Source organism: Chelon labrosus (assembly GCF_963514085.1).
Source record: "Chelon labrosus genome assembly, chromosome: 9".
NCBI lineage: Eukaryota > Metazoa > Chordata > Actinopteri > Mugiliformes > Mugilidae > Chelon > Chelon labrosus.
Window position 1 is genome coordinate 1,530,238 of NC_140359.1, and position 22,642 is coordinate 1,552,879.

Here is a 22,642-nt window from a genome sequence, read left to right on the forward strand (position 1 = left end):
TGCAGTGGAAAACTTATATCCTACTCAGGAATTATTCAGGGCATGCCATACCATTTGTACCATAACTGTAAAGTTAGGATGAAGTTGTGATTTTTTTTCTTTTTTTCTAAATCGAATGCTGAGAAGATGCTAAAATCCTCAAAAGTGTCACGCTGAACTACATTCTTACACTAAGATCAATGTTTCTGTACAGAAACATTGATCTTAGTGTAAGAATGTAAATTCTAAATTTACTGTTCATCAGAATTTGAACCATTTTATGCTCAGCATTCTGTAACTTTCACACCATTCATGTATAAAGAGTTGACTGGGTCTGTGGGCACAGAAACAAGAAACGTTTTTGCTGTTTGCCTTGGATTCATTTGAGAACACGGACTCCGATTCTCTGAATACTGCGTGTGTAAGACAGTGTGAGTTTGGCATTTCCTGCACGCTGCTCCTCCATTTCCGTCTGTGCTGCTCGACTTCCTTTCTGAGAGGTCTTTCCTTTCTTTCCTTCTGTCTCTGTCTCTCTCAGTTGTAGGGTGTCCATTTGAAATTGCTCTTCACACTTCTCTGCGTCTCCTGCCACAAACACACACACACACACACACACACACACACAGATCCCCACACACAAACACACTCTGACATGAATTGCAGTCCTAAAATTCTCCTCCCACCATCTTTTCCTTCATTCACTGGATCTTTCATTCACTTCAACTCATTCCCTTTCTCCAGCTCCCTGAGAAGAGGCTGAATGAACAGAGTGAGGGAAAGTGATAAGGAAATTGGAAAGAGAGTGAGTATGGATGGTAGAAAAGGGGAAAATATTAAGAGACGGACAAGCTATTCTGGTGAAAGAGAGAGCAGTGATCTTCAGTTAGACACCTGGGAACTTCAGATTTAGGCAATCACAGCCTTGAGGACCAAATTGACTCTATGCTGTCAGTGACCGTTTGGAGCACAGCATGCTCACCTGAACAACGTATTAGTCTTAATGGCTGTGGATTTCACTTAGAAGTGGTCAAATGAAGGGAAACGACCCACTGTGTTCATTTCTTGTGTTCATCAATAAATATGGCCATAAACAATATAATAATATAAATCACCATCACAAAGACATGCTTGTTAGGTTAGGTTAATTGGCCGTAGGTGTGAATGTGAGTGTGAATGGCTGTCTGTCTCTCTGTGATGCCCTGCGACAGACTGGCGACCTGTGTGTAGGGCCAGGGTGTACTCTGCCTCTTGCCTGATTACAGCTGGGATAGGTTCCAGTCACCCACAACTCTTTACAGGACAACAGTTACAGAAGATGAATGAATGAATGAATGAATGAATGAATGTTTTATATCCGTTGTGGACTATGCGTTTATTGCAAATCTAACTCATTACATCAGCTGTCAGAGTTGCCAAAAGTCTGGTTGGAGGCTGTATCAAATGCAAGTTTATGTTGGTAGAAAAAGAAAATCTTCTAGATGATTAACCTGCTGGTTGGCTGCAGCGACTGTTTGGGAAACAAGGTTAGAGTTGAGACTGAATGAAAGTGATGGAGGCAGGTGATTGATAAGAAATTATATGACATGTCCTCCCATTAAATTATGCCTATGGAAAGACAAAATGACAAAGACAGAAGAAAAACAAATTGAAGGAAGGAAAAGGCTGAAGACAAACTGAGGGGACAAAACTAATATAGGGAGGTATGGTGTAAGAAATTGAGAAAAAGAGGCAGACAGATAAAAAGAGAAAGGGGGATATTGGGTCCATGCAAGAGGGGTGGGGGTAAGGGTTAGATGCAGAGGAAAGAAACGGTAGTCAGACCATGCCAGGGGAAATGTGACTCCACTGACCCAATGACAGGGACATCAATCAGCAAGTGGTGTGCATGTGTGTGAGGTAGTTTTGGGGATTATTCTACAAGGGGTGGACAAAATTCAGTAAACACCCCATGGACAAGGACAAACTGAAAGGTAGCTCAATCACAATAACAAAACTCACATGTTAGGACAAATTCCAATTAGCAGCATTAGTCAGTGATTAAAGAGGTCTGGCAGTCAGCACTGATAAGTGATGTTTTTAAAGTGAAACCAAGCACAGCCTAGATGGACTTAAAAAAAATATTAGGACAACTCTTTATTTATGTGCCATTTAATAAATAAATCTACATGGTTTTATCACGGTTTCAACACCTGTATCCATTGCTAGTTTGCTAGCAGGACTATTGCACTGGGTTTCATAATATTTGTAAATGTAAGGTGTTGAACTTCCTTACTCCAGCCACTCATTTATCTACAAACTGTGTATTGCACCAGAACAGGTCTGGCTCACCTTCTCAGGCATAATGTCTTTAAGCATGGCAAAGTTCAAAACATATACAGTATCTTGACATCTGGAGGTAATTTATTGAAATGAATGTAGTTCTAAATTCCAAAACAACCTACCACAAGTAAAAGACTCAACCCACAACTCAAAAGTGATACTCAGTTTGCATTCCTTGGATGCATATCACTGAAGCACAAAATTGAAGCAAAACATTTAAGGACAATATTACATGCAACTGTGATCTGTACTAGATACTTTGGCCTTTTAAGGGCTCCTGAATATTTTGCAACAGACTTTCATTTGTTTGCTCAGTCCCAGATAGCCTCATTGATGTAATATTATTTTTTTCTCAGACTTGACAAAGTTTTTCCATACACACTGAAGACATTTTTAAACAGTTTTTGGCTGGACAATACACCTTGTAACTAGTTAAATGATACGTGAGTTAAACCCATAAATTGTCTAAAAAAGGCACACCCAAAGTAAATTTAAACCTGTTCTTGACCTATTTGGAGTACATGGTATTGGTCTCCTTTTAAAGATAACACTCTGAATGTTTCCCCCTACAGTCAGAATCAGTCTAAGTGCAACTTGCACTGAGTAATAGGAGTTTGAATACACTGAAAAATAAGGATTTTATGTCTGCCTAATCGTTTTCAATTATATTTGCCTTCAAAATGACTCTAGCTCGGTGGTGTGGACTGGAAAACACAATAAGACCACAGCTTGAAGTTTTACCTTGTCCCATTTCAAATTTGATAATAATACTGCCGAAAATTAGTAGTTTACACAGTTCTTTCTAAGGATAGGATAGCACCAGGCATGCCAAGAGTGTGCCAGAGACATGGTAAACAGCCGTCTATTGGGTTAAGTGAAGTGTCAATAAAAAATTCAGAGTTCATAGCTATTTTGGTTTGACTGTGTGGCTAATACAAGCATGCATCGTCCCATTATAGATCAAAGGCTTGGAATTGACTAACTATTTTACTGGAGGACATGTATTGGACCCTTGGCAATGTAACAGGACCATTTTGGTTGGAGCTTTAATCTGCTCTTGGAATACTGTACGGTGCTATACTGAGCCTGCAGTTATGATATGCAAACTGAAATGATATGCATCATTCAATCTGAAGATATTAAGCTTTCTAACAATGTAATGATGTATAACATGTGTTGGCATATAGACAGAGGGATGACTTAATCCCCAGTTTAGTCGCAAAAATAAGTGATGGCCTGCAGACGGGCCATCGGAACAGCAATGGTTTAAATAAATTTAAAAAAAATAATATTAACCCCAATGAGAAAGGATTGTGTTGGATACTACATAGAGAGGCAGACAGCAAGAGACCCCAAAAAGTAGAGAGGCCACCAAAATAAACTCTGTCTGTGATGAATGCGCTGCTCAGAAATAGAAACCTCATCCCTCTCTCGTCCTCTTTCGCCCCTCTATCTCTCCTCTCTTATCTCGATTTATCTCTCTGTATCTGTCTGTCTGCATCTCTCTCATTCTCCCTATCTCGTTCCGTCTCTCTCTCAGATAGTGTGTCATCCGTGTGATCAATGGAGTTCATTCTTTTCCGAAAATTCTCCCGTGATGGATTTTTTTCCCAGTGTAGTGTCTGTGCTGAATGAAGCAAAAGCAAATGGTGTTTTGATGCTTTTCATTAAACACTTCTCCGTTTCAGACATTCTTGTGTCGGCAGCTCACAGGTGTGAGAAAAACAGTAAGCAGTAGTAGAAATATTTGAAATTTAGCTACATGCACAGAATATCAATAAATGGGGAATATTGGTACATGTGTGTTACCCAAAGACTGTGTATAGTATAGGGACTGTATATAAATATGGACAACACATTACCCACTTCCTTGCACTGGCCAAGTGACGTTATTTTCCCAGGATACGGGTGGCGCCATCTTGTGATTTTGAGCCATGAGGAGCCGCGTTATTTATGACCCGCTCACACTGCCAGACTCTCTCGCATTTTCATAATTAACTTTATACAGTCTGTGGTTAGACCCTACCCTACACCATAGCCATAGCCATAGCCTGTACCTCCACTTAAATGTAATCTCACGTTGCAGCGATACAGCGAACACAACAAGTCTCTCAGCACCCAGACAAATTCTCACTTCTTCTGCCTCCTACACACCATCTACTCAAAACTTTTACTCGATTTTCTGTGTTTCAGTGAGAAACTCACCTCAGCTGACTAGCGTTTTAGCGGCGTAATTGCTGTAAGATGCTGACATACCAGAGTACAAATCCGCTGCGGTGTAGGATCTGCATAGATCACTTGCTGGAGTATACAACAATCTTAATACTAAGCCAGGAACAATGTTTTCCAGCATTTTGACACCTTCGGCATTGGCAAGCCATAGCAGTTCTAGACCATGCCAATGAACACCCTAGGCCTACTGAAAAAGAATGAAAGAATGCTGTTACTAAAGATAATTTGAGCTATGGATTATTTCTGCGTGTTCATATTCAAATTTTCTGCATTTATTTGTGTTATAATTTGCTGTAACACACATGCCATATTCAAACCAGGCTCACTGTGTGTGTATCCGCCTGTCGCTAATTAAATGTAAAACTCTGAGTCAATATTGAAATAACACCACATCAAGGAGCACTGATACCAGTATCACATTTTGGTATCTCTTCTTCTCACTCATACCCATCTGGCCTTGCTCTTGCTGTCTTTCCTCCATTCTTTTTCTTCCTGTCCTACACGCTCCACTGTGTTTTGATTACTGGCTGAATGTGTGTGTGTGTGGGGTGTGTGTGTGTGTGTGTGTCTACTTGGAAACAGAGCAGAATGGGCATTTTTGGGGGAAGAAAGATCACAGATGGGCCTTGTCAAATCTCTGTACATCTGGCTTTATTCCTGTCCAATTTTCCACACAGGCATAAAGACTCTCACACACGTTTATGTACAGTGTCAGTCAACATCACAAGTACACAAGTCTATGTATATATATATATATATATATATATATATATATATATATATATATATATATATATATATATATATATATATATGGTCACATATACACTTTTGAAAATGCCGTACCAATTCATTTGCATCCCTGCGCGCACATACAGTACATGGACACACAAGAACACTCATAAATCCACAGACGCAGTGTGCAGCAGGACACAGCGGGTATGGACTCCTGTTGTGGTTTATGGTTGCCAAAGTAATGATGCCAGAGAATCTGGACCATGCCAGATTTAATGGTAGCCAATGGTATACCAGAAAGCCAACCCTGGCTTGTAGTATAGCGCCGCCTGTTGAGCTGAGATCGGTCTTCCTCTTGAGGCTGAAAATATTTTTTTCCTATTACTAAATAGTGGCATTTATATACTTTATGCTAATATATATATATGAAGTGGTTGCAATCAACCAGTTACACACGGTAAATGATCACAAAATACAAAATTAATCTGTTTAAAAATAAAACTACTGAAGATGGAGCTAATTTAATCAAAAAAAAAAAAAAAAGAGTAATGTTTGTCATTATTTATAATCTTAATGTTTCCATCCAAGGGTCAACTTTTGCCTGCATGAGAAAGTGCTGCATGTGTGTGTCAGCTGTTCAAGGTCCCAGTCCGGGATTGGAACATATGCTTCATACAACTCCTGTGGGCACACACACACACACACACACACACACACACACAATAAAAACATACATGCAGACAGCATTGGACCTCAATGACGCCCATACTGATAAGGAAAGAATAGAGACAGTAACCCTGAAACTTACCAAAGCTAATGTACTGATGTGTCTGGACCTCGTGACCTGTGGGTCAGACAGCATGACTATTTCAAGCCATGTCCGAAAATTTACTAACTACATTTCAGATAACCATTTATGCATTTTTGCTTGTCCCCATGCTGAGGGATAAATCTGCATAACACTGACCTCTAATGCTACATGAAGTTTGCCATTATATTATGATTTTTACATCTATAGGCTGATTTATTAAAATACGAATTAAGCTGTGTGTTCTAGCCTAATGCTAATGTGAAAGAAAATAAGATGTTTTTATTTTATTTCTTTCAAATGCAGAAGACTCTTGCAGGACATGACTAGTGTCCTCCTGCTCAGCAGCCATCTAAACTTTAACTCCAAAGCTTTGTTGATACAATACACTGTAGGATATCCATCTATTCAAAAGATATGCCTGGAAGCAAGTTGGTGTCATCCATGGTGAAGTGTATGCAGTCAGCCAGTGTGACATAAAAATGCCAACATCTTTAATCAGTCAAACTGCTTTTCCCAGTTACATTCCCATTTCTTTCTTTCTTTGTTTCACTTTTTGTTGTTTTCTTCTTCCTCTGCCTCATTCTTCCTCCCTTTATTCTATTGCTCTCCAGCTGTCTTCTTTTCCCTCTGCTTGTCTCCCTCCCTTTAAACTTATCCCTGCGTGCCCACACACCATAACCAAACCAGCCTGCTTATTCATGTTGCACTGAGGTATCACTTTATTTCTTAGCCATTATTTTTTTGTGTAGTCGCCTCACTATGACTTGCCCCAGACAGCGCTACGCTGTCCCACCCTCATTATATTTTCACACTCCGCTTCCCTACCACACACACGCACACACACACATTTCTACACCAACACAGAGCTGTATGTGCGTGCTTTCTTTATGCCAGCATGGGTTCAAGAGAAATGCTTCTGTTCTTTGTACAGGAAAATATATTATTTTATACTTTGTGGCTAATTTCTCTAGTTGGTGGCTGAAACTCAAACACGAAAGTTCAACATACTGCACTGCACACAACAAATCCCCGTGGAAAGCCTGTTAACCGCCGTTAAAGAGCCTTTATTAGCTGCATAGCTAACTAGCCATAGCTCAGCTATAAAACACATAAAACTCAATTTCCTCCTCTGCTTTTCAGAAAGATCCACATTGCAGTACTGTTTAAGGACATAGAGAACCAGCCAAGTGTCATCCAGCTCTAATTGAAAAGCTGCTAAATCCTGATTGGTGCCCAGAAAAAGGTGACGTCACCTCTCTTTAAACCATGGAGAAAAGCACAGAATAAAATGAATAAATATAGACCAGTCATAAGTGAAATAAGCAAAACTGCTTTCGCGCTGGCAGAAAATATAGTGCAGGATCCCATAGCAGCTATTATGGTAACTGAAACCCAAACCCTGGCCATAAAAGCAGCTTTACCTGAACTCTACTAAACCACAGAACAATTAATTGTGGCTCGTGTTGAATTTTAGCTAACTTACATTGGTGAGTGATTAGTTTGGTGGTTTGTTGCCTTGCATAATATATTGTTTACAAGCCAAGATGGGGGATAAAGATTAATAATCAAAACTTCTTCCCGACACAGCACAGCCTTTGGTACCCTTTGTCCTCTTAAGAAATGAGATACAGCATAAACAAACAAACAAACAAAAAACAGTAATCCTAGGCTTCACACACACAGTCTTTGTGAAATGCCTGGTAAATACTCTAGGAAATGAATAAAAAAAACTGAATGTAAATATATGGAAATAGACTGCCAAAGAGCAATATGTTACCCCTTTTTTTTTTTTTTTTTTTTTTGCTGAGGTGTAATCCTTTTTGAATGTTGATAAAAAAAGTGTTGCATTAATGTAACCCGTGATGCAGAGTCTATCACTTGTATACACGACCGTGAGATAATGTGTTTGTGCTCATTCCTCCTTGTCGAGAAGCTGTTAAGAAACACCATGTACCGTGGTCTCTGTCTGTGTCAGCGGGTTGTAATGCATGTGTGAATTTATGTGAAAAAGCTGATAGATGAGAGCATGTGTTCATATCAGTGTGGGTGTGTATACAATAAAACTGCATTTCACGGGTCAGTGAGCCTCGGATTTACACACTGTTGACTTTATTTTAATAGATGATTAGCAGTTTTGCATTTGAGTTGAAATGACACTATGCACTCAAAAATCTGTTTTACAAAAGGGATGCTTTTATAATTAAAATGCAGGTAATGTTTTCTTCTGTTTTTTCTCCTCTCTGTTCTTCTTCTCACTCTCTCTGTCTTCTGACTGCTTTTCAATTTTCCTTTCCCCTTATTTCATACTTCCCTCTTTTGTCAATCATCTCCTCAGCTTCTGAGAGCCAATCAGGAGCAGCAGGAAGTGGACCAGGCCCTGGGCCGGAGTCCTCACAGCCCCGTTTCTCCACCTCCCTCCCTACGTACCTCCCGGTCCAATGCCAGCTGAATGGTGCTGACTCCGCCTTCTTCCTACGGGAAGCCAGTCAGGAGGTCATGCGGAACGGAAGCCTTTCGTCACGGACTGAGCCTTTCTTTCTCCACCAGCTAGAAGCGGGCGTTGCTGCCCCACATTCCCTTCCGAGCGTCAATTGCACTTATGGAAATCTGAGCATTGAGCAGCCAATCCCAGTGGAGCTGCTTCAAGGTCCACCTCCGCATCTGCTGCTCTCAACCAACCAAGTGACATTGAACTGGAAGGTTAAAGGTCAAGTGGTGGTGCCTAAAGTGGGATCAACAAGGCCCTGGATACAGGTACTGTCGGTGGAATAAGTTATTTTGGATAGTCATTGAATGTTTACTCATATACTGTATATATAATGGAGTTAATTACAGTTTTAGATTTTACACAGTTAGCTATTCAGTTGAATCCGTAGGTAATTTGCCTTTTGCTTATGCGCTCATTCATTAAAAAGTCATAATTGACCACTTGATGCTTGTTAGGCAGTCTCAGGAGAATCAATTACAATATTTAAGGAAATATGTAGTGGATGGGCAAGATTTTATGTCCTGTTCATCCATCCATCCATTATCTATTACTGCTTATCTTAGAGGGTAGCGGGGGGGGGGAGACACCTGAAAGGACAGAAAGGACCTAGTCGGCTGGCAGGTTGAGAATCTTCCTGCTGTGAGGCAGTGGTGCTAACCACAGCACCACCGTGCCGACCCACCTTTCCTCTTCCCAACTTTCCTGTTACATCTGTATTTGATTAATTTTGGCCACTTGTTGCAGTAAAGCACATATATCTATTGCTTAGATAAACATCCAGCAGAAAGGGAGCACATTAGCATTTCTTTATCATATTTATATACACCTGATGCAAGCATTTCCAATGTTCAATCTGTGTCAGCTCGACTTCAGTTTCCTCAAATTCCTGAGGGAAAGAAGACAGCTTGTCAGCGGATGAATCTGTTTACAGAGCTTTGCTTCTTCATCTTTTTATTATTTATTTTTTATCCAAAGAGGCTAATACAATACATTAGCCCAACTTCACCCATTATGACATATGTATTTGTCTTGTCTTCAGGTGCTGTTTTACCTGGTAGGACGGCGCTGGGATGAGCCTGACCCACCTCCTCCATCCCTCCTCCCATGTGTCAGAGCCTTGGCCATCCGTGACGCTGTTGAAGCAGCACCATCCGCAGGCTGCCGGCTCGTGGGACCATCTGGCATCTGTGTTGTCCGTCTGGAGATTCCTCCAGCTTGGTTTACACCACCACAAGTGAAAAAAAGACCTCATGAAGTGACTTTGCCATCAGTGGATGTGTATTACTCAGTTATACCAGTGGAAGGAACTGGTAAAGAGTGTCCCTCCATTGTTAACGAGCCATGGAGAGGTCAGAGCGCAAACACTGGGCCGCTTGGAAGTCTCGGTCTGGGCCTTGGGGGACAGTGGAGCCCCCTGGTGGACGGAGGTCTTCAGGACATGCTGAAAGCTGGTTCTGTAGCAATGAGCATAGGCCCGGTTTCTGCCAGAGGACAACGATTGCAGTTAGATGAAAATGTGGAGGTTCTGGTGCCAACCAGCCCGGTTCGGCTCGGGAAGACAGTGGCATTTGGCATCTACATGAAGACGGATTCAAACATGGAGCAGTTTACACTAAGGTGGGAACACAAGCGCTATTACAAAACTTACTGGTTCCAGTTTGAGTTGATACTCTGTTCTATTTTTGTCTCATTTCACATTTCGGTTTCCGACTGCTTCTTTTTGCTATCATCTCCACTCAATCCTTTCCTCTGCATCCGCGCTTTCTCATCTTTCAACGCCGCCTCCTCCTGAGGTTGATGGCTGTCACCTTTGTGTACTCAGCGTCTTTCAGGAGCCAGTAATGCAAATAACAACTTCATGAATATTCATGACTGATCCAAGGAGGAAAGAAAACACAGAAAATGAAAAGTGGGTAAGGGAAAGGGTGACTGAGAGGTATTGGAGGTTGGGGAGAGAGGAAAATTGGAGAAAAATAACAATACTTCTAGGTCTGTCAGACCAGAAGGATGGTACCCTTAAGGAGTCTCATGTGAGCTTTAAGAGGTCAGACACTGGTTTCTGACATAAGCAGCAATATATTTTTACTGGGATTGTATCCCGGGAAAGAATTTTCTTTTCCTGATCACAGTGAGTTTACAAACCCTGATCTAGAGTACGGATACATACCCACATTTCATTTCTGCCTAATCATTTCATTGACTTCAGGGATGTCAGACTGACAAATGACAGATTGTGCAAATTTATTATCCTATTTACAGAACATCCTAGCACACAACGCTGTGGCTGGAAATAGCATTACTATGACAATATACCCTTTAGGAGGGTTAGAACTACTGAGAACATTTTCAACAGTAGTTTTGGGGTTAGAGATAGTCTGACAATATATTGTATTTCAGCCTTACACACTGAACATGGTAATTGGCATACGTCAATTCATTCCTCTCTTCACACGAGCGTGAACAGTTTTTCAGATCATTTGTACAAAATGTCAGTTGATTTTACATAATTAAAGTTACACATCATTGCAGCAAAATACATTCTGCTTCAGTTGCTGTGTGTATCTGCATCACAGTAATACCGTTCCCATAATACGCATGAATACTGGAGAATGTCTGATACAGTATTAGTATAATTGAAGTTTTGCAAAGTAAATCATGTAAATGAGGAACAATGAATGTTGAACCAAAGGTTGGGAGCAACAATAACTCAAAGTAGTTTTTGTTAGTAATAATTAGACAATATTGTCAAGAAATAGCTGACTTCTCTGATTTTTGTTTGTTTTTGTTTGTTTTTTATTAATTTTTTTTTGTTTTTACTAATATTACACAGCCTGGTCAAAAAAAAGTCACCACCTGGATTTAACTAAGCAAATAGGTATGAGCCTCCTATTGGATAATTACTGCATGGGTGATTATCTTTCAGCTGACAACAAGTTATTTAACCCCAACTGATGCAATGAGTAGGTAAGATAAGGTAAGAAGAGAGGCAGATGAAGTGATGCACCCATCATGCCTAGTGTCTACTGTACATGAGGTCAGCTGACTACCTGAATATACTGAATGACCAGGTTATTCCATCAATGGATTATTTTTTCCCTGATGGCATGGGCATATTTCACCACCCTCACAGTACACTTCAACTGCAAGACAGTACATATCCACAGATAGTAAAAATGAATGGGCCTGTGTGTGACAGGACTACACTTGCACTTGCGTAATTAAGCAATAATCAGATTTTGTATTGCAGTGCAAAGCATGATGATCCTTGAGATTGGCTCTTTGGATACAATTATATAATTGGCAACAGATTAAAGCAAAATGAAGGCATTATTCATTGTAAAATAAAATATCTGTAATGCCATCATTAAGCATTGTCATAGTGTAAGCTAATTTGCTAGATTGGTGTAGTCAGACTCAAAATCTGATAAGTAACACATAATTTGAATTTCATTACATGTTTTAAATGATACAAGGAAAAAAAACACCTGTCCACGCAATTGGATCAGAGCCACTTCGTTGGAAACAATACTCCACGGCACTTACATGATGTTGTGTCATGTGTGACCATGTTGTTTTTACTCTTCTGTCTTCACCCACAAATTAGGTATATGTGTCTTACATACATATTGTTAAAAGATGCTGAAAAAGGCAGTGTTAAGAAAACCACATATGTGCATTTCTTACACAATAATCCCTGACGTCATCTAAGGATGCTGGAGGAGTAGTAGGACAAGTGGCTAGACTCCACCTTGTCCTACTACCTGCTGACAAACACACTCACATGGCTACATAGACAGAGGAAAATAAATACTCTGCTAACATCCTGCACACACTGTTTCTCTCTGTCATGTACACATGTGGAGGCACACACACACACCTGTAGAAGTGATGAGGTGCCCTGTTTGGTTCCCCTTACAGACACTTTGTCTCTGTCTTCATTGTACAACACCCTTATATCTGTGTATGCGTGTACATGTTCTTGTGTGCGGTAGTGCTACAGAAAGATAGTGGAGGGAAAAAAAATCACCTTCTCCTTTTTTATGGCATCGTAAGTTCTTCTGTTTCTTCCATTGGCTTCTTTCCTTTTCTGTATTTCAGTAGACCATGCTACATTCTATTCCGTTCTGCTCTAGGTTTTAATTCTGTCTCACACACTCGTCTACCTGTATCTCCATTTTGAAGAGTTTCTAATTTTAAAATATCTAAACATGCAATCCACTTACCTTTCTCTTTGCATCTGAGTTAAGATGTGTGTATCTGTTTGGGTGTGTATGTCCTACCTGCAACTCTTGCCCTCTGACCTTGCATACACTCCAATGGATAATCTCCCATGTTAGACGCACAGTCAGACATGTAATAAGGCTTAAGTGGATCTCTTTCCTACGTCTATGTGTGCCCATGTGTATGTATGTGAAACATAATAAGCCTTAAGTGTGCTCCATTACATAGTGGTGATGTGATTATGATAAACTGCTGAGGAGATGGAGGGACACGGAGCACAGACGAGTGAAAGAGACAGACAGAAGGGGAAAGGACGACTGCAGAAAGAGGAAAACTGAAAAAAGAAAAGTCTTATTGAGAGAGATGGATAATGACGGGAAGAGGAAAGCTTATTTGACTTGCATTTCTTCCTCACGGCTCCACTGAAATAAAACCAAGGGTGAAAGAAAGAAAAGCAAGGGGACGCAAGCACTGGAGACAGCACACATTTGCTAAATTAGATGGGGCATCCTTTCTGTAACACCTGTCACTGGGCTTGTAGTCTCACATAACCATACATGTTTCTGCCACTTTGGAAAGAGAATCTGTGGTTGTAGATGTCTGAGACATCGTATACTGATTAAGTTACATGGTCAGATCTTCTTCCATTTATGTCACATTTTGAGTAACAGCTTCTATTTTGATCATTTAAAATTTTACAAATTCGATTTTCCAAGCCACTTTTAAGCCAAGCCACAGTTGTCACCGGATATGTTTCTGTTTTCCCTGAACACAAGAATTTATGCACTGATTACATCCTTTTTTGTGGGTTGGTTGTAACCACCATGGAGCTTTGTTATACTCCTCTCATGGAACAAAAAACTATACAATGAACATGGGCATAACAAGAAAAAACATACATGCGTTACCAATCAACCCATTGCTACTATTGTAAATACATTGCATCAATATAAAACCATACATTAAATTAATACATCTCAATGACATCTAATGGAGCCAAAACTGCATTTATATATATATATATATATATATATATATATAGAGAGAGAGAGAGAGAGAGAGAGATATATAGAGGATGAATAGGATGTATCATAAAGAATGCAGAAACAAACATATGTAAATTTAAGCTTTTTTCAATTTCAGACTTATCCAAAGTAAGTACAGTCTGCTGTATGTCTGTGAAGGTTCTCAGTCATCCAGGTCATGGTATATCCAAAATGGTTCAAAAAAGGCAACTGGACTTCAGTTCTAGGGGACTGGTGGGAAGTCTGAGGTTTAAATAGGAACTCCTACTGAAACTTGCTTGTTGTGTTAACAACCAGAAACCGGTGCAGTTAATTTCCATTAATGGTTTGGGTACTTACCTGTCGTTGAGGGGGGGACTGGCTTTGTCAAAGGCTCAAAAATATATCCCAAAAAGGACAGAGAGGAGGAGGACAACAAAAGGAAGAACATTGTCATCCCCTACGTGGCTGGGGTGTCAAAGAAACTCAGGAGAATCTTCAGAAATCACAGCATTCCAGTTTATTTCAAACCAGGAAACACACTTAGGCAAAGACTGGTCCACCCAAAAGACAAAACACCCAGGCAAAAACAGAGTAATGTGGTGTACGCTGTTCAGTGCAGTGAGGAGTGTACAGATTTATACATTGGGGAAACCAAACAACCCATCCATAAACGCATGTACCAACACAGGAGAGCCAGCTCATCAGGAAACGATTCAGCGGTCCACCTACACCTGAAGGACAAAGGACACTCCTTTGAAGGTAACAACGTCCAAATCTTAGCCAGAGAAGACAAGTAAAGGAAGCCATCCATGTCAGACTGGAAAAACCTTCACTAAACAGAGGAGGTGGACTGAGATTTAGGGGCCGTCCACACGGAAACGCAAAAACGCAGAAACGCAGAAGTTTTGCATCGTTTTGGCTGATCGTCCACACGTATCCTGTAAACGCATAGCCCTAAAACGCACTTTTCTGAAAACGGGTCCCAGGGTGGAGAAATTCGCAAACGCAACTCTTGCGTTTCTGTGTGGACAGACACAAACGGAGAAAACGATGATGCCTTCCACCTCCCGCGAGACGTCTCATAACAACATCAACAACAATGGCGGACTACATGCTAGTTTTCCTGCTGGAGAAGATATTGAGCCTATTAGGGTTACTAGGGCAACATATCATGCTCCTGTGCCACCACGCTGAGCAAAAAAGGCGATTTGTAAACAGCGCTCAAGATTTGTGCGCATGCTCCGCCTCTTCCTCTCCGTTTTTGGTGAATTTCTGAAACTGAAACAGCGCCACCTATAGGCCTGGAATATGAAGTAGCGTTTTCGGTCGTGCTGAAACGGACCTGTGTGGACGCGGATATTTCTTGAAACGATGCCCTCGAAAACGGAGAGGGAAAAGATCGTTTTCGTACGTGTGGACGTGGCCACAATCTGCCATCTATTTACAATACAGTTTTAACTTCTGTCCCCAAGAGGTTTCAACCCCATTCACACCTTGAGACTGGAGCCTCTGACAGACAAGGGTCATTAGAGCACCATTCATAGGGAAGAGGACGGGGACAAAAACAGTCCCCCTTCAACAACAGGTAAGTACCCAAACCATTAATGGAAATTAGTTGCACCGGTTTCTGGTTGTTAACACAACAAGCAAGTTTCAGTAGGAGTTCCTATTTAAACCTCAGACTTCCCACCGGTCCCCTAGAACTGAAGAAGCTACTCGGATGAGTGGTGAAACGTCTTCTCAAAAAACTCTACAAGTCCAGTTGCCTTTTTTGAACCTTATTGGATACAGTCTGCTCCATGGCCATGCACCCTAACAAAAACGATACTGATAGAAAAAACACCTAGGAGAAAAACAACAGCCATGTGCTAAAAGAGTCTGCAGTTGGTATCTGACTCTGGCACACAAGCTTAGATATTAATAAACAATCAAAAGAACCTTGCTGGGTCAAACATAAAATGGACTATCCCGCTTTTTGTCCCTCAACCAAGACTCACTTTGAAAGCCAAAGGAGAACATGAAAAGCAGATACCTTTTTGTTAATTAAGAAACACTGGAGAAAGAAGTCAGCGTGTTCGTGTTATTCAGCTCACACTGGACACAATGATTTCAACTTGATTTTTTTTTAATGAGAAAGGGGTTTTTGACAAAAAAGGTCTTTGTTCAGCTTCTTATATCACCCCTTTCTTTTCTGTTACATCACATTAGCTGCAGATTCAAGTTATTAAATCATTTTCAATGCAAAGGTCCCTGCCATGTTTCAAAAGCCACTCACTTTCTTCTCTCTCCCAGAATGCATCTTGTTGATTGTAACATCCTCAGAGATGGCAGAACTAAAGCCAATATGGACAAGTCTCAAATCAAAGAAAAAGACAGATCACAGACAAGCATTAGGGTCATTTGTTTTTCACTTTATCTGTGATCTAGATTTTTCTACAGTGAGCTACCTGTCCATTGTCTCCAATATTTACTGGGGATCCTCCATAAACATAGCTGATGTTTATTCCTGTCTCGTAAAATGTTTTACAAACTGACTTGGGATTGATTCATGTGGATTTTAAGAAAAATGTCTCAGTGAATATTTTGAACTAAGTTTTCTTTCATCTTTCAAAAATGAGGCCTGGCTCCAACATTTATACTGTTTCACTGCAGAGATGATTAATCTGGTGAGTTGTGCACAGATGACACTTGAAAAAAAAGAAAGAAAGAAAGATGTTTTTAAAAAGAAAGGATGAGCAGTACAAAATGGAGCAATGTGTGCACACTCTTTTCCCCAGCCTTGTTTCTGCTTGCTATGTAGCTTTCTGCACCGTTGCTGAAAGCAAACAGACTTGGGCAAACTCTTGAACCAGGCCAGACTGCTGCTCCGCTCTCAGTAAAGAAACCGCTTTGTGTAATAACCTCTCCAAAGTGCCAGTAAAGTGGAAAAACAAATTCAGTTACGGACCTAATTTGTACAGTTGTTTACCTTTTCAAATCATTTACTGTTGCAGTCTACACAATATCACATTTCTTTCCATTCAAGAACATTCTTTCCCATGCACTAATCTGTTCAACAGAAAACTATTCCTTAAAAGTTGAAGTGAAAAAACTAATTAATTAGCGTTTCTCAGCTCACTAATCACTCGCACCATCACTTGTAACTTCAAAAGGTGGAAAAGAGGGCAAAACTTGATGATAAATTCATGTTCTGTGCAGCTCCAGTTCAGTGAGCATCCAGCCAAAAGTATTTAATAGTGTTAAAATCTGGAAAAACCCATGCAATAGAAGTTTGATGCTTTGAATCTATGATTAGTAGAGCATTTTAGCATTTTTCAGCAGCGGGAATGTTGACAGACTAAGGGTCAAAGTGATTAGTATCTCCCTCATTAAAAAGCTGTCATCTTGAACTGTGCTATCATTTTTTGGCTTGCTAATTAGTGAGATGATTACTGATGAGGGGAGAAATGCAATGTGTGTGTGAGAAATAGATAGATATAGATTGAAACAATGATTAAGAAGCGGCAAACACATTTTTCTTCTTCCTTGTGTTGTATCATTTCTTCTGTTTTCACCCAACTCACACATCCGTTACTTTTCCCGTAAGAGTCACAGTCTTACTAGGTCAGGCCTCCAGACATCGCTTTTTTACATGGAGCAAGTCATAATAAATGCATTCACATCACATGGAGGTATTGATGTTGGACATTTTAACTTATTGTGTGATCAAAGCTGCAATAAAATCCCACACATTATGGGGGCACATGCATGCTTTGCCCAGTGCGCACACGCGTTACTCTTACTGATTGGACCCACCTTCCTTTTAGGCAGAAACAAAATCGAAGATGAAGGTTTTGTTTAAGCTGAGGATAAAGTTTGGTTTGGGTTAAGGTTGGAATTAGTTATTGGTTCTAGGCATCCTTTTAGGTGTTTAAAAGAATAAACAATAATAATATGACAAAATATTTCACAGTGTCAAAATTCAACTACCTCTATACTGACTTTCAAATATTAGAAATTGCACTTCAGGTCCCTGCCTAAAAATCTGGTCCACATCACTGAAAACAGTTAATATAGTCCTTCCTCTAGCGAAGCGCCAAAGATTATTGCTGTCGAACAAACTCTCAAACTCTCTCGCTGTACCTTGCACAAAGACAGTCAAAATTGTCATTACAAATGTCATCTGTTGATTGACATCTACAGTCAGTGGTTGACAGCCAGGCTTTTGCCAATGTGGCGCGTTGCAGTGCTCCCGCCCACTGCGCATGCCCGACATCTGAATTTGCTATCCAGTTATCATCTCTAATGTGTACCAGTAAACAAACTAAAATACTTACTAGTGCCACTTTTACAGAACTTGTACAGAATTTTTTAGGCTGGTATTCCTTGTGACCCAGGTCTATACCATAGACTGTAAAAAAAAGAAGTGGCAAAAATAGCGTCAGTCAAAGCACAAACTAGACTGGACAACACTGTCAAATCAATTCCATCCAAAGTAATTATTTTATAAGAGCTTTACTAATAGTTATAGTTATTATTTTTGAAAATTAGTTGAGACATGTACTTTTATATCACGATGTGTTGTGTTTGTCTCGTTTTTCTGTTGAGAAGATAACTGAGCCTTTAAATCTCCTTTACACGTCATTGATAGTCCTTACTTTAGATTAGCTCACACAAATAGTATACTAACAATCAATAAATGTTTCATACCTACCTTAATTAACCATGAATTACAGAAACGGTCTTATAAATCCCTGACAACTCCTTAATAACTAGTTTGTACATACAAATTTATAGATGATAACGGTGAATTCGGAATAACACATTTACTGCATTTATAAACTGCTTACTAATGTATGCTATCTAAATGACAAATTAGGTATTTACTAATGCTACTAATGTTTCATACTGCATAGTTATTATAAATTGTTACCAAAATATTAAATGAGAACTAGAAGCATTTTGTTGGGCTAGGTTGAAGCCAATAAACAGGCACACTGCCATGCTGTGAACAGCATTTCATTGACAAACTGACTGATAGGGTGAGTTGCTTTTGTCTTTTGTTTACTTTCTTCATTCATATGAAAATGGAAAGTGTTTGTTCTGCTATATTACTCATGTTCTTCCAACTATATTCGTTATATTCTTAACCTATTATTTAATAATGAGATGTGAATGGTCTTATAGATGTTAGTCCACTATAATCCTCATTAGCATGTTAGAGAAATATTCAAAATAAACATTACTAATTTTTCATCTGTGTTCTCACTTAAAGTATGGGGGAACTATAATGGCCATTTCTGCAAGAGTAACTACATAAAAACCAGTTTCCATTTCTCTCTGTCCAAGTCTTCCTTCTCTTTGTCTACTGCACAGTATTGCAGTGTCACTGGCTTCTTTTGTGTCTTGGACTTTCTTCTTCTATATATGATATTCTCTGAAGGCAATTGTTCACATCCCTTAGATCAGAGATCCCCTTCTTTGTTCATTCTCTATTTCACTCTGTTCCTCTTTGGAAGCAGCACTCTAAATAATCACCGTAGCTGTTAAAATGGACTCAACACAGCATGCACTTGCTCCTGCATATACATTGCTGCTTAAAAGTATTTTCACCCCTCAGAATTTTCTATATTTCTGCATAAAAATGACTGAAAACATCCAAGTCGTGAATGTAGACAAAGAGAACCAAATCACACAAATGAAATAGAAATATTATGCTTTGGTATTTGTTTAATCAGGAAAATAAGCCAATATTACATGTTTGTGAGGTGCAAAAGTAAGCTGATTGCAAGGGCAAATTAGTCCATTTGTTCAGAAGTGTTTTTAATCAATGTAATGAGGTTTCATTCAGTGCCCCGTTTTGTTCAAACAAATCTGAAATTTTTCACAATCTGATCTTCACAAGTGTAGAAGTGTGTGACGGACAAATGATCTGAGGACCTCAGAAAAAGAGTTGTTGTTGCTCATCAGGGTGGTTACAAAACCATCTCTAAAGAGTTTGGAATCAACAAATCCACAATCAGACAGATTGTGAACAAATAGAAGAGATTTAAGACGACTGTTAAACTCCACAGCAGTGGTTGACCCATATCATAGCCTGATAGGTCCCAAAGGAACCCAGGGTAACTTCTAAGCAACTAAAGGCCTCTATCACATTGGCTAATGTTAATGTTCATGAATCCACCATCAGGAGAACACTGAACAATCATGGTGTACAGAGTGGCAAGGACAAAGCCATTGCTCTACAAAAATAATATATCTGCCAGTCTGCAGTTTGCTAAACATCATGAGGACAAGACATAAGACTCTTTGGAAGAGGTTTTGTGGACAGATGAGACCAAAGTAGATTTATTTTGGTTTAAATTAGATTTAAATGGTTTAAAGGGTTTTCACTGATGAATTGAACTGACCAATGAATTCCAGAATATAGCAGCAAATTCTACAAGAAAATGTCAGGACATCTGTCCATGAGATGAATCTCAAGGGGAACTGGGTCATGCAGCAAGACAACAAACCGAAGCACACAAGTCGTTCTACAAAATGAATGTTTTGGAACAGCCAAGTCATTAAGTGCTGACCTTAATCCAATAGCATTGTTGTCAAAGGACAAAAACAAGCAGTTCATGCAGTTCATGTGAGGAAACCCTGCAACATCTCAGATGTCTGTATATTGTCTGGACTTGTGTGAAAATTCGATGATGTTCTGTCATTTTTATGTAGATATTAAGTTCACCAACCATTTGGACATGTCTTGTTAGAACTTCTTCACAGGTCTCCTGTTGTTCCGGGTTCAACTCCGGTAGAAATAGTTATGGATGGACTGGTGTGGCTTCAAAGCTTACTTAAAGAGTAGTTTACCAATATGCTGAACGGTTGCCAAGGCAAACTTGCATGAGAGGGTGAGGTAACAGAAACTCATTGTTATTTAAAGGGAAATCACACCAAACGGCTCACTGTGAAAAAGGATCACACAGTCACTGGAATTTGTAACCAAAGCATATAAAGGAGATCCCGTCATGACATGAAAGAAACGTATCAACTTGTGGAAATGGGTGGCCAATGTCCCCAGAAGCTGTATTTAGTAGTTCTTACTATGTCAAAGTTAACTATGTTAATACTGCCAACCCAACTGGAAATCAAAACCTTACTTTGTAGTCTCTTTTGCAGTTTAGTGCATGTAAGGTAGAGGTTGTTAATGTTTATTGTGTTTCATCCAACACTGATCAATGTATAAGGAAACAATGGTTTGCTAAAAGTTGAAGCTTAACAACTTGAAAACATGGTAGACTGCTGTGTAGGGACACCAGCTGCTATTGTAGCTTAAAGGCAGAGTAAAGAATTTGCTAACTTGACTTCAAACAAAAAAAAAATAATACATTCCTCTGTCTGCCTGCTCTCCACCTGCACAGTGTGCAATGCTTTGTTTGTTCACTTTTATTTTTGATTTCAACAATAAAGAGATAATGATTTGATAGTGGTTCTCTAGAGGCAATTTTTTAGCATTTCATAGTCACTGATGTGAAAGTGGAGGACGTAATAAAAAGAGAGATCATCACTATAAACATCCTCTGATAATGTCTAATATGGGCAATAATGGTAACACAAGGACATATGCACACTGCACACAGAATCACACAAGTAAATGGAAAGTAAATGTGGAAGGTCAGACTAGATATTATAGTCAGTGTGACAGTCTGTCCCATTTTTCAGCATTCTCCTGTGTTTTCTGAAAGATGGTCAGTGTGCAAAACAAACTCGTTTTTAATGATTTTAGTTTTTCCTAACTAGTTTTGCCTCAGATTTAAAGCCACACTGTACAGTAATGTACAATGTACAGTGACTTTGCATTGGTAAAGGAGAGGATCCAACCAACTTCCATCTCGAACCTGTAGTTGTAAGTAGGATAATTGTTTAAAATTTAAATTAGTTTATCAAAGTCTTTAATCAAGCATAGGGAGGAGATCATTGCAATGCCTCCTGGCTTTACTATTATTGTACAAGTTTTAAATATGATACACCTACGTCCTCGCACTGCAACTGTGTTCTTACTGATTCACTCGCGAATTAGGAAAGCCACACTAACACACAAAGTATGGTAAACAGGTTAACACTCTATCAGCAAACACTTGTGCAGACACAAACCCCTACTCTCTATTTTAACCCACGCTGTCACTTCTGTTTTCTGAATATTCCAGTAATCCACCGCATGCTATATCATTCGGTCTACAGCGTTCCTCCGATACCTTCTCTCTTCTGTATCCCTTCAGTCTTCATGTCACCGCCTTCCTTTCTTCCTTCTCCGTCTTTTTCTCCCTCTTTCCATCTCAAATCGTCCCTGAATATTCATGAGGGTGTTATTTGCATTGCTGGCTCCTGAAAGAGGCTGAGTACACAAAGGTGACAGCCATCAGCCTCGAGATAGCGCCGGTGTTTGTGCATTTTGGGGCTGCACGTGTGTGTGTCTGTGTGTGTGAGTGTGAGGGCAAGGAAACTAGTCAGAAGTAGACACAAAATAGCAGAGCAAAATGCGGAAAGAGTGGTAGAAACCACGCCACAGAGAAACAATACTGTATTTTAGCAGTTTCACTTGCAAAAGGATTGACATTATCACTGAAATTATAATTAAATTGTCTCTGGATGTGTTTGAACTACATTTGAAACATTTTCGCCTTTTTAGCTCAGCTGTTGATATGACAGTGAGCCTCTTTGCACGTGCACGGCTGAGTACGTGCTCCTATACAGTCAATGGTGTGTTCACATGTTCCTTTAACTGTCTCCTCACATAAAATTTCAGCATCTCTCCTCCCGGCACTCTGCTGTCTCTTTTCTTTGTGTGCCTCCATCAGTCTTTGAACCTGGGCCTGCCAACGC

General features: G+C 39.8%; 1 protein-coding gene across 1 annotated transcript in view; it reads left to right on the forward strand.

The window, feature by feature from the left end:
* Positions 1-22,642, forward strand: part of LOC311493271 (transmembrane protein 132C) — a gene marked incomplete at its 5' end in the record, with an annotated part of 234,108 nt that overhangs the window by 64,338 nt on the left and 147,128 nt on the right. Inside the window, 2 exons of the mRNA XM_084551833.1 lie at positions 8,412-8,830; positions 9,604-10,181. Of these exons, the coding sequence (XP_084407959.1) occupies positions 8,412-8,830; positions 9,604-10,181 (997 nt within the window). The remainder of the gene's footprint in view (positions 1-8,411; positions 8,831-9,603; positions 10,182-22,642) is intronic.